This window comes from Centropristis striata, chromosome 3, assembly GCF_030273125.1.
Source record: "Centropristis striata isolate RG_2023a ecotype Rhode Island chromosome 3, C.striata_1.0, whole genome shotgun sequence".
NCBI lineage: Eukaryota > Metazoa > Chordata > Actinopteri > Perciformes > Serranidae > Centropristis > Centropristis striata.
Window position 1 is genome coordinate 41,061,205 of NC_081519.1, and position 13,237 is coordinate 41,074,441.

At 37.3% G+C, this 13,237-nt stretch overlaps 1 protein-coding gene and 1 long non-coding RNA gene across 2 annotated transcripts in view; one reads left to right on the forward strand and one right to left on the reverse strand.

Annotated features, from left to right (window-relative positions):
• Positions 1-8,463, reverse strand: part of LOC131962507 (uncharacterized) — a 234,028-nt gene extending 225,565 nt beyond the window's left edge. Inside the window, exon 1 of the long non-coding RNA XR_009389943.1 lies at positions 8,361-8,463. This is a non-coding gene — a long non-coding RNA (uncharacterized LOC131962507). The remainder of the gene's footprint in view (positions 1-8,360) is intronic.
• Positions 1-13,237, forward strand: part of megf6b (multiple EGF-like-domains 6b) — a 92,969-nt gene that overhangs the window by 76,175 nt on the left and 3,557 nt on the right. Inside the window, exons 23-34 of the mRNA XM_059327355.1 lie at positions 619-747; positions 1,523-1,651; positions 1,975-2,103; positions 2,198-2,326; positions 4,300-4,428; positions 5,081-5,209; positions 7,633-7,761; positions 7,901-8,032; positions 8,138-8,266; positions 9,076-9,204; positions 11,817-11,945; positions 12,117-12,245. Coding sequence (XP_059183338.1) covers positions 619-747; positions 1,523-1,651; positions 1,975-2,103; positions 2,198-2,326; positions 4,300-4,428; positions 5,081-5,209; positions 7,633-7,761; positions 7,901-8,032; positions 8,138-8,266; positions 9,076-9,204; positions 11,817-11,945; positions 12,117-12,245 — 1,551 coding nt within the window. The remainder of the gene's footprint in view (positions 1-618; positions 748-1,522; positions 1,652-1,974; positions 2,104-2,197; positions 2,327-4,299; positions 4,429-5,080; positions 5,210-7,632; positions 7,762-7,900; positions 8,033-8,137; positions 8,267-9,075; positions 9,205-11,816; positions 11,946-12,116; positions 12,246-13,237) is intronic.

The window sequence follows — 13,237 nt, forward strand, 5'->3', positions numbered from 1 at the left end:
CTTATGACATGTTAAAAGGAAAAAAAAACACACTCTCGATCACTTGGGATTACTTAAAGTTACTACAAGGATCCTTTATTTTGTGTTGATTTTGGCGCCCCCAAAAGGACAAAAGTGGTGGTGTTTGATGAGCATCAAACTCCATTTATAAAACCTCCCAATTTACTGCAGTTGGGTCTTGTTTGCTAATGGTGGTCATATAGAAGCATCAGCATTCAATTAAGACTGATTTCACAGTTAAAATCTCCTTGTAGATGCTTAAATTAAAGTTGGAGTTGGAGATGAGAGTTGGAGGACTGAAACCTCATGACTAAAAAAGAGCACAAGTGTGGGTGATTTATTTATAAACTTTTTGCTTTGTGTGTTGCTGTCATTCTGCACATTGTCATTCTTAGTGTCACCACCAGATGGTGCCAAAGTACCACTTTCAAATCCTGCACAGGGTCACTTTAATATTTCAGTTTTGTCCCTCTGATGTACTTATTTTGTACTGCAGAATTATATCAACATACAACCTACCTCTATGAAACATTTTATCATCAGTTGCGACATGTTTGACTTTATTTTATTACCAGTATATCTAAGTTGTTGGTGTCTGTGTGTGTGATATTTCCTCAGAGTGCCCATCAGGTGTGTTTGGTCTCGGTTGCCGCCATCGGTGTCAGTGTGACAACAAGGCGCTGTGCGACCATGTGAGCGGAGCTTGTACCTGCCAGGTGGGATGGACTGGAACCTTCTGTGAAAAGCGTAAGAGAAGCTCCTTCACGTCACAAAGGCAAATCGTTAGCCTCATAGCATATTTGCCTAAGTCATATTTGAGCGTTTTGGAAAACAAGAAAAAAACGATACATACATCACACTGGTCTTTTTTTGGAACGGACACATAGTACTTTTGCTCACTGAACGCTATTCCGAAAATATGAACAGGTTCACTGCAAAAACTCAAAATCTAACCAAGAATACTTATCTTATATCTTGTCAAAATGTCTTATTTCTAGTCAAAACAAATCTCTTTACAAATCTCTCTTTAAAAGTGTTTTGCTGACGTTTACATCACTTCATCATACCTTGTCGCAGAAATGTGATTAAAAGTAAAAACACACTTCTCCTAATCCCTTTGATTGACTGAAAGTACATTTATTGTCTAGAAAGTTGAAGAAACATGAATTACCTTACCAGATGAATCAAAGAGAAGACTTATTACTTCACTTGTGGTCAGCAGAGCCTCTTTGTCATGCGGTTGGCCATGTTTGTATGTAGTGGCAAAAATGCCACACAATGTCAAAGAGATGACTAAGGTAGGAAGTGATTTTGGACTCTAACATGTGTTCTGATAGGCTGAGAACATATGCAATAAGGTAGAAAGATGCAGCAGTAGTAGGAGAGTAAAGCTAGGCAGGTATCACAATTTGGCCAAAAAATGACTTAGGCAATTATGCTATGAGGCGAACGAAATACTAAATATGTGCACATGCAACACGTAGTCTTTACATCCATGTGTGTGTGTGTGTGTGTGTTTCAGCGTGTCCTCAGGGTTTCTTTGGGCTGGACTGCCAGGAGAAGTGTTTGTGTCTAAACGGCGGGAGCTGTGACCACGTCAGCGGGGTTTGTTCCTGTCCTGCCGGCTGGATCGGTCCGTTCTGCAACCTGAGTGAGTGACGGCTGCACTACAGATAGTTGTAGAGTTGGCAGATGCTTCTGTGACTCCAGCTTTATGAAAGATGGTAGATATGGGGACATTTGCACGGCAGCATCCATGCCAGGAGAAGATTGTTGTAACACTGGCTCACAGTGGAACAAAAACACTCTCGGTTTCAGTTATTTGGGAAAATCCATCCCAGTCACACATGAGAAAGCACTGACTTGATGTTCCCCATGCTCCAGCCAGTATCACTTACCAGACGCCGGAATTTCCACTTTTGATCAGCAAAGTTCATCAGGAGGTAATGATATTGTTTGCCCCTCTCCTGGCAGCGTGCCCGACCGGTTTCTATGGAGAAGGATGTAACCAAACCTGTGGTTGCCGTAACGATGGCATCTGCCACCCGGCCAGTGGGCAGTGTGTGTGCACGCTGGGCTGGACCGGACCCAACTGCACAGAAGGTGAGTGAACACAACACAGAGCAGAGCAATCATCTGTATGACAGGTAAATAAGAGGGTCACAAGGTGGTTTTGTCTGTGCGTTTTTTCTCCCAGAATGCCCGGCTGGGTTTTACGGCCCAGACTGTCGACAGCGCTGCTTGTGTCAGAACGGAGCCACCTGTAACAGGACCAATGGAAAATGTACTTGTGCCAGTGGATGGATGGGCACAGCCTGTGAACTGGGTAAGAGTCTCACAAAAAAAACCCTTCAGATGGATAATTTTAAGGAAAATTCTCATTTATTACAACTTGAGGCTTATTTTTGTACATTTGGCCGTCATTTATAATAACATACTCAGATCCAGGAACACTGGTTACGCTTTGGCAAACCGGTCAGGGAAAGGAACTGGAGATGATCAGACAGGTTATAAACAGGGCAACAGCTTTATTACATTTTCTAAATGTTTTTATTTTGAGGTAAAACCAAATAAACACATGAAATGTCTGTAATATTTTGTCATTACACAGGAACTGTGTTCAACTGCAGCCAGTCATGAAGTTAAAATGTTGAACCAGGAATTTAGACTTTTTTCCTCCAACATACTGTTTACATTTACTCATCACAACACGGCACAAATCGCAACAATCAACATCACAGCTCAACAAAATTGGTGTTCAGTTTCAGTTTAAAAAATCCAAATCAGTCGACCTCTAAATGTGTTTATAAGTAAGTGACAATACCTGCATAGTATGGCTTAAATGTAGGAAAGGCTCCCAGACTTCCCAATTTTTTTTCAATTTTTTACTCTGCCCTTTGTGGGGTAAAAAAGTTTTTCAATCTTGACGTATGTCCAGAACAAACTAACTAAGAAGTTTGTTTAAAACATTGTGATTTCAGGTGTTCCTGGTGGTTTTAGTTGTTCTGCCATGTTCCCAGATTTCCAGTACAGTGTCATTATTGCAAAAAAAAAAAAAAAAAGGACAATGTACAAAACTACTAAAATAAAACCCAGCTGGTACAGAAGCAGAATTCACACTAAGGAGAGTTCCTTTAACTCTCCTTAGTGTTGCAGCTTGTGTATGGCTACTTCCAATTTTCTCCCCAAAAATATTTTACTTAACCTTTTCCCTTATTTCCTAGTGCTACGAATAGAAACCATCACATGCTGTACAGGTGAAAAAGCCCTCTTAGAAAGACTTGTGATATATTAGTGATTTAAAGGGGACTAGATGAATCAGCTTTACTGTGAAATCATCATTCATTATTTCTACTTCTCTACTTGACATGTTTCCCTCTAAACTTTCACTTTGCTCATAACCTGGAGCATAAATTGAATTTAGCGGGTTTTTTTAGTTTTTTTTTACCAACCTAAACATATTCACATCACAATCATAAATGAATGTTTACAGCTTTGTACTACAACCAATGAAATCTAGCCAAAAGGTCAACCAACAAATCATCCAGCAGACCGACATCTTTAACTCATCATGCTGGAATCAAACAGGACAAAATGAGAAAACAAATACACACACTGATGTATAAACAGTTATCAATGTTAATCTGAAAAGTTCTCTTCATATTCACTTTAGTTTGTTTGGCCGAGCTCAACAAACTTCCTGAATGGAGCCTCGTGTTGTAATGATTATGGTTTGTGTGGGCAGAAATGCAGAAGAATAACATTACCTGAACTCTGCAGTAAACATTTCAAACAGCAGCCTGTGGTTGTTTCACTGTGTCAGGAAATATATCAGCCCGAGTTGAATCTGCTGCCTGAGCTCATGTCTTTTGCCTACAGTCTGGTTATTTGCTGGCAGAGTTTGTTTCTGTACCACAGACGAGTCTGTAAAAGTCTGTGTCGACCCGGCTGTGACATTCCTGTGAGCTCCACATCGCACACTATCCTCCCTCTGAGCCTGTTACAGGCCGGCCCCCTCCTCACGCTCAGGAAACCTCTAATCCTGTCGCTGGAATGTCTTTACCCTCTAAACTCTGCGGCTACTTCCTCTGATTGCCAACTCGCTACTCTGTCCAACTATAAATTAATGTGGAAAAAATATAAGTGGAAATAAAAAAACATGTTGCAGCCCTCAGCAGAATGAAGACAACGCAGGTTTCTCTGTCGTATGTAGTTTCACGTCATCGTGTCTCTGTTTTCTTTCTCTTGTCTTGTCTCACGTGTGTTCCTGCTCACGCACGCCGCTGTGTGTTTACACAGAGTGTGTGGCTGGACGCTTCGGGGCCGACTGCCAGCAGCAGTGTGAATGTGAGAACGGCGGCCAGTGTGACAGGCTGAGCGGACGGTGCAGCTGCAGCGCCGGCTGGATCGGAGCGCGCTGTGAGAAAGGTGAGCCAGACGGTCTCTGCTGCACAACTGAAGCAAAACTAATGAACCAACAGAAACTTTGACCTCATGAGAACTGCTGCACTATACTGCCCTACAAAGCAAAAAGGCAGTAACTACGCAGAGTGCAGAACTGAGAAAAATGACTTTAAAGTTATCCTGTCATCCAGCCACTTAGTTACTGTACAAACCACTACCATTTTTCTCCAAAACGACACACATTTGAGATAAGATGTTTTGTTACATAACAAAGGATGCCTTGAAAGTCATGAAAATGATAATATCAATACCTCGGTTAAGCCATGGTCACCTAACACATATATATATATATCAAAAAAAAAAAAAAAAAAACCAATTCCTCTTCTTCTTCTTCTTTTCTTCTTTAACATATAGCACTCCTGTAGCGATGACAGTCAGCTCTTAAAGTTATGTACTTACTTGATTCCTATGGTCTATGTCTAGTACCTTCAGGTTGAATGCACTTATTGTAAGTCGCTTTGGACAAAAGCGTCTGCTAAATGACATGTAATGTAATGTAATAATAACTAATTTTTGACCAAAAATGCAGTTGCTGCCTTTTTGCTTTGTAGGGCAGTATAGGAAACTGTTGGACCGGTAATATTTATTTTTGTTAATTTACGCCTTCTCCACTCAGCGTGTGAGCCGGGCCTGTTCGGTGCCGGCTGTGAGGAAAGATGTGAGTGTGTGCACGGGACATCATGTCACCACTCCACTGGAGAGTGTCAGTGTCCACCGGGCTGGAGAGGAAAACTCTGTGACAAAGGTACAAACCTGCAGTTAAAGGCAATATGGTGCTCTGGCAGCCCCTGCTGGACACAGTTTGTCCTGTTAGTTTGATAACACATAATATCAAATACAGTACAGGCCAAAAGTTTGGACACACCCATCTCATTCAATGCGTTTTCTTTATTTTCATGACTATTTACATGGTAGATTCTCACTGAAGGCATCAAAACTATGAATAAACACATATGGAATTATGTACTTAACAAAAAAAGTGTGAAATAACTGAAAACATGTCTTGTATTTTAGATTCCTCAAAGTAACCACCCTTTGCTTACTAGAATATAAGACATGTTTTCAGTTATTTCACACTTTGTTGTTAAGTACATAACACATGTGTTCATTAATAGTTTTGATGAATTTACAATGTCAATAGTCATGAAAATAAAGGAAAAACATTGAATGAGAAGGTGTGTCCAAACTTTTGGCCTGTACTGTATGTGCATGAGCAGCATCACAGAAAACAGAAAAAAAACATTTACTTAATATTATATGCTATGCTCAAATTTAACCCATAAGAACCCATGGTGACACGCGTGTAACAAAAACTTTAAATGTTCTTTATCTCCCATATTCAGCTTTATGCTTCACCTTAACTCATTAACTCTCTTAGCAAGACTGTTTGACTGTGACAGGAAGTGACTTCTCCAAAATGTGGTTGTGACTGGAAACAGAAATGTGAAAAAGTAGCTAATTTCAAAAAGCGTATTTTTTGTTACGAGGCTAAGTTTAAACCCATTTAGCAATTCTAATCTGTTAATGTCCTGTATTGCATTTAACCTGTTTTCACCATATTTCCTGAACAAATTAATATAAAACAAGTAACAAAAATATCGCTGTGACATCAGAAGAAGGCAAATTTGTGTTTCTGTAAGCAGAAAAGGTGTCTAGTTTATTTATTTTTAAAATAAGAAATATCATAAACATAAATTCCATAAACACCCAATGTATTGTTTATGTCACATCACAGATTTTTTTTTTTAAACATCATAAATGTGTTCTATGTGGTCCACTTGGTCTGTGGTATATCCCCCATAATTTTCCTTTAAATTGGTCTGGGTTCTTATGGGTTAATTCATATTGTCATTCTGTTTCTCCAAGTTGTAATTCTGCTCCTGCTACTTTTGTTTCCTGTAAATATTTGACACCTATTTTGTCTGTAGCTCGTCTCTGTTGCTCTTCCTGAGGTTTCTTTTGTTTTTCATCCTATAAATTTGAGATTTGCATAAGAATTGTACTTTTCTGCAATTGGATGGCGTGTACTTCTGTTCTGTGAACTGCTGGGAGTCCCCTTACTGTCACTAGACTAGAGAAAGCCATACACTCTGGAAATGTCCGAGGTCTCTAGTTTGTGGTTGTAAAGTTTCATGATGCAGTGGTTATCCTAGAGGTCCCAGCAAGTCATTTTATTATATTCAGAAGTCAAGTTTCAAGAAATTCACTCACTACAATAAAATGGCTTCTTTGGGGACTAACATCATCACACATGAATACATGAATCGAGACAAGACATTTTCATTCACATATCTTGAGGTCAGAGTTCAGGGTCAGTTTTCCCCTTGGTAAAATTTAAGTTGGAGTGTTATTCAAGCCCTTTCACCACAAAATATCATGATGTAATTGGATAGATAGATTACTTAATGTTCAATCCCTCAGTTTCCTTCCTCTTTTTTTTGCTTTATTTTTGCAGGCATCGTCTTTTAACCCTTTTTGTTTCTTTTACCTTTTATCAATCCTGTATTTTATTGCACTTTATGCACTTTTATGTGAAGCACTTTGGTGCCGCTCAGCCATCAGTAAATATGCTATAGAAATAAAATCTGACTTGACTTGACTTCTAGAAATATGATATAAATTTCAATATTGTATATTCATTGGAGGGTTAAAACGTTGCCTGCTATGGCTTTTGAAAGACAGTAATGTCATCCGATATAAAGAAGTTCCAAGATGTTTAAAGTCTTTAGTTATAAATGAAATTGACTTGATGTTACATTTTACGTGACCTCTGTTTGTCAGGGATGTCATACATGTTTGCATGAGAGAAAAAATTATAAAATCCAATACAGAATGTTCAATTTGTCTTTTTTTTAATCTCTAACTCTGTTTTGGATTGAGCTTTTATTACTATTTTATTATTATTTTATTTTATTGTTTTACTGTTTTTAGTATTTTATTGTTTTCATTGTTTTTATTTATACCTATTTGTGTATGATTTATTCTATTTTAATAACTGTACAGCACTTTGGTCAACCGAGGTTGTTTTTAAATGTGCTCTATAAATAAACTTTGACTTGACTTGACTTAAATTTACAGACTTGGCGACAAACAAATGTGAAAAAGATGTGCAGAATTAAATGTATTCTCCAGTTCTAGCTATAACCATTCCATATTGTTCCCTTTCAGCATGTTTACCGGGATCGTACGGGAAGGCTTGCATGCAGCGCTGCAGCTGTGCTCAGGGCACGTCCTGCCACCACGTCTCTGGAGACTGCGGCTGTCCTCCTGGGTTCACGGGGAACGGCTGTGAGCAGAGTGAGTGCTGCTGCAGCTCTGCCGCCAGTACATTCAGAAAATGAAGACGCTCTGCTGGTTTTTATCAGCGCGTTAACGATGCATCATAAAGCAGGAACATCTGTAACATACTGTACATGTCGACCTCTCTGCCCCTCAGCTTGTCTTCCAGGAACATTTGGACAGAACTGTAACCAGGTCTGCCAGTGCTCTGAGACCAATCAGCTCTGCCACCCGGTGTCTGGATCCTGCTACTGCGCTCCGGGTTTCCAGGGCCCCAAATGTGACCAAAGTGTGTAACACATTATATTCATAACTCTCTAAGACTTTTATCTCTTTACACTGAGGGAGAAGTCTTTAAAAGTACTAATTCTCTGCTGTTTAATTCTGCTTTCAGTTTGTGGAGAGGGTCGCTATGGTCCAAACTGTGAGAGCGAGTGCCAGTGTGAAAACGGAGGGAAGTGCATTCCTTCAACTGGAGCCTGTGAATGTCCTGCAGGGTTTATAGGAGCACGCTGCAACATCAGTGAGTCCACCGGACACTCACACCTTATATCAAGGGTGTCAAACTCAAATACACAATGGGCCAAAATTTAAAACCTGAATAAAATCAAAAAAACCTTTTAATATTTACCAAACATGTTTTGCTTTAACATTAAATATGGAACCAGCAACGCTTATAAACATACAATATATAACTAAATAGTGCAGACATGCAAAATCAAATTTCAAATAAAAAACACATCAATGTCCTTAATTTACAATAATAATATAATAATTTGGTATTGCCTCGTGGGCCAAATAAAATTACACTGCAGGCCAAATTTGGCCCGCGGGCCAGAGTTTGACACCCCTGCCTTATATATTACACTACATGATAATCAATCAATCAACACTTTATTTCGGACACAGGGGTGGTCCATATAACAATAAAATAAAACACAATGATAAAAAAATAAAATAAAATCAACAAGACAGAAACAAAAAGGACAGAGAGACAGACAGATATTCAATATCAAATATTTACATATTGGCTAAAATGCCAGTGCTTCCAAAGCCTTGAGGTGAGCCTGACCGTACTCATGGCAGGATTTGCCAGCACAGAAATGATGCTACTTGGTGACTGAGAAAGTCTACACATGAAGCTGAACATGAGGTTCATGTGGACACACCAACACTCAAACATTTGGCGAGCACTGTTCCCTCTGGGCACATTAAGCAGCATCCTCCATCCATCATAACATGCCACCTTGAGTCTCTGGATACTACTAAGCTACTTTTGTAGCTGTGTAGCTGTTTGTAACTGTGTGTCTTTTTTTTTTTTTTTTTTGACAGCGTGTCCAGCCAGGCGTTACGGGGTGGACTGTGCTCGGGTGGCGCTGTGTGGAGACGGAGCCCAGAACGACCCGAGGACCGGTCGCTGTGTGTGCATGGCTGGACGGAGAGGAGCGGACTGTGGACACGGTGAGTTCTCAACACTGTTGATTTATAGTGATGTCACTATTTACTGGTGCTGCAATACCTGCACCTGATTAGTGTGGGACAAAAAAAGTTCAGATCATTGTTTAAGTTCCTCTTTAATGAGCCTTTTTTCTGCAGATTTTTCAAATTAAAACCTGCAGTGGATTACTTTTGTCTCTCCCATCTGGTAGTGAGAGTAATTACACAAACACTGCATACTGCATACTGCAAGGGAAAGAAAAGCCAACTAGTGTTTTACGAATAGCACCCTGTCCAAGAGCAGTAACATGACATCCTTGTCTGCTTCTAGTCCTTTCTCATCTATCAATGCTTTCAAACAAAGACAAGCTACTCCAACTGTGATCTGTGTTTGTCCTTGGCCTCAGTCGCTTTCTTTGTTTGACTTTAATCCGTCCTCTGACGCAAAATATTGATTTTATCTGGAGCATCAAACTCTTTCCTTCTTAGGGTTTTCCACCATCGCTTCCACTGTTCTCCTACAGATGAAGCTGTAATGTATAATTATAAGTATGTTAAAAAATGGAAAAAAAAAAAAAAAATAGTATGTCCAAAAATAAAAAAAATAAAAAACAGAATAGTATAGTGTCTTAAAAAAATGTAAAATAATAATAATAATAATAATAATAATTTAAAAGTCATATTGTACTTTGTCCAAAAATAAACACCATTGTATAATATGTCGTAAAAAAAAAACCATAATGTGGTGTGTCGGAAAAAAAGGATAGTGTGTTGATGAATGTAATAGTATAATAATAATAATAATAATATAATAATAATAATAGAAAAATGTCCATATCATAGTTTGACCATTTTTTTTTTTACATTTTTCGACATATCTTTTTTTTTGGGGGGCGGGGGGGGGTTTGGACATAGTGTCGTTTGTCTAAAAAAGCCAAAACAGGCAGTAGAATAGTATGTTGTTCATTGTAATAGTATTGTATATACAAAAATATTTTAAAAAACCACCATGTTGTTGTTTGTCCAAAAAGGTCATAGTATGTCAGATGAAAAAAAAAAAAAAGTCATATTGTAGTTTGTCCAAAAATGCTAATAATAGAAATATAAATGATATAGCCCTTAGTAATAGCATGAGTGTATCTTCTGTCCAAAAACTCACAAAGTGTCTGACTGATAGATAGATAGATAGATAGATGGATGGATGGATGGATGGATGGATGGATGGATGGATGGATGGATGGATGGATGGATGGATGGATGGATGGATGGATGGATGGATGGATAGATAGATAGATAGATAGATAGATAGATAGATAGATAGATAGATAGATAGATAGATAGATAGATAGATAGATAGATAGATAGATAGATAGATAGATAGATAGATAGATGGATGGATGGATAGACTTTATTTATCCCAAGCTGTGAAATTACAGACTGAAGTGTCTGAACTTTAGAAATCGCTTCAAACTTCATCAATCATCATTTTTACAGTTTCAAAGAGAGCCTTGAACGTCGCTGCTCAAGTCATGTGCCGACTGTTTTATGTGTGACCTCTTGACCTCTGAGGCTCTCTGATCAAAGTCTAGACTCCTCGCTGAAGTTTCATTAGTGTCATTGAGACGCTGATGGATCACTTTGTCGGGCAATTTTCACGTCTGTATAAGTTGTTTTTGTTACTGTACGAAAGTGAAGGACGGCAAAAAGATGAAAGCAAGCCTGATATCTGCAGGTGGACTTTTAATGAGGGAAACCAACTTCTCTGTCATCTCGTGTTTCTTTCTGTTTTTTTCCAAAACTTTATTTCTTGAGTTTTTTCCCAAAAAGTAATACACAATGAACACAACAACGAACATACAGTCATAAAACCCCATCCCCCCCTCTCATAACCAACAGTAATCTCGGAGGAAAACAAATACTTGAGTTAATAAAAAAATAAAAAATAAAATAAAAAATATAATAATAATAATGAAATAAATAAAATAAATGTATGAATCAATAAATAATAATTATAATAATAATAAATTAATTAAATCATATTAATCAATAAATAAAATAAATTTAATTTGAAAAATAATTAAAAATGGGGAGGAAATAAATAAATAATAATAAAACAATAATACACAATCATAATAATCATGAAAGTATACATAATTAAAATTAATTAATTAATTAAATAACAACAATAATAATAATGAAATAAAATTAAATGGACAGTTGAAGGCTGTATTTCTTGCTGTTTTGATAATGAAGCTCAGTGTTTCTGCAGTTAAACAGTAATCTCGGAGGAAAACAAATACTTGAGTTAATAATAAAAAAAATATATATATATATATATATAATAAAATAAATATAATAAATGTATTAATCAATAAATAATAATAATAAATGAAATCATATTAATCAATAAATTAAATAAATTAAATTAAAAAAAAAAATTTAAATGGGGAGGAAATAAATAAATAATAAAACAATAATACACAATCATAATAATCATGAAAGTATACATAATTAACATTAATTAATTAATTAAATAACAACAATAATAGTGGACAGTTGAAGGCTGTATTTCTTTCTGTTTTCATAATGAAGCTCAGTGTTTCTGCAGTTAAACTTGAGAGTGTTTCCCGCCTCAGGCTGCCCTCCCGGCTGGTTCGGGCCGAGCTGTGTCCAGCGCTGTAACTGCAGTAATGGTGCTGTATGTGACTCTGTGACGGGGAACTGCTCCTGCGGTCTGGGCTGGACCGGTCCCCACTGCGCTAAAGGTGACAGCACTTTGATACATCTCTCTGAATGCAGTTAAGCTTATTTTTTTCAAACCTGCTGCTCATTATTGCCTGTATGACCTGCTGTGGCGTGCTCAAACTAAGCGCCAAGCTTTATGTTAAGACATGAGGTTGATTTTTATCTCCCCGTGTCATTCGTTTGTCTTCCAGAATGTCCTGCGGGCAGATTTGGTGCCAACTGCCAACTAAAATGTAGCTGTCACAACAACGGGACTTGCGACAGAGTGATGGGGACGTGTCAGTGCGGTCCGGGCTACTATGGACATCTGTGTGAACACGGTGAGAACACAATATATATTTAATATATTAAACACACAGAAGTGTCCCTAAAGGATCAATAAATCCCATTTAAGACCAAAAATCAATGATTACCTGATTCTAATAACCAGTGTTGTCCTGTTTGCCACAGGATAACATATCACACGTTTAGCTTCAGAAAGCTTTATTTTCCAATAGCTATTAAAAACACATTAATGAGCCACAGCATTAGCATTGTAGTTTTTTTTTAGCCAATCCCACTTTTACTGTCCTGCTGCAGGAAATACAAATTATATCACCAAATGTATATTAATCCAAGACTGAAAATTATCCTCAATAAATGAAGTAAACACTCCTGTTTCAGTGACATTTGCTAAAAACTAGAGTGCACTAATGTATTGTGGATTATGGATTTTTTTTTAGAAATTAAAATGAAAAGTTGTATATATTGCAATAACAAAATATTAATATGTAGTACTTTTTACAGTTTTCATGAAGAAACATTTCCTGTCCCTTCAGGTTTTTTTTAATCTGACACTGCACAAAAATTAAAAATGCATCAAAGTAAATGTTGCCAATCACATATCCAAGACATTGAAAAAAAAAAAAATCCATTATTCATTTTTTGGTTTTCCTTTTTCCATAATAATACCAGTGGCAATATCTAAACAATATGGCATTTAAAGGGTTAAAACTAAATAATGAATTAATATTTTGCATGGGTCTGTTCAAAGATTTAAATCAGTGAAAGTGGAAAATTATATTAACATATATAACATCATAGCAGCTTGTTTAACCCATTGAAGCCTGGAAAGCGGATATGTCGTTTTGTAGTATTTGTATAAGCTCTCAAATACTTTTTTTATAATTTAATTTCTATCTGCTACAGAGGCTGAAAAATCTATTATTTAGTAGAAGCGTTGACACTTCTTTTGAATTTCCAGAAAAACTTCAGGTTTTGGGGCTTATTTTTAAATCGCCCAGAGGTTTTACAGGCGTTTTAGGTGTCAATG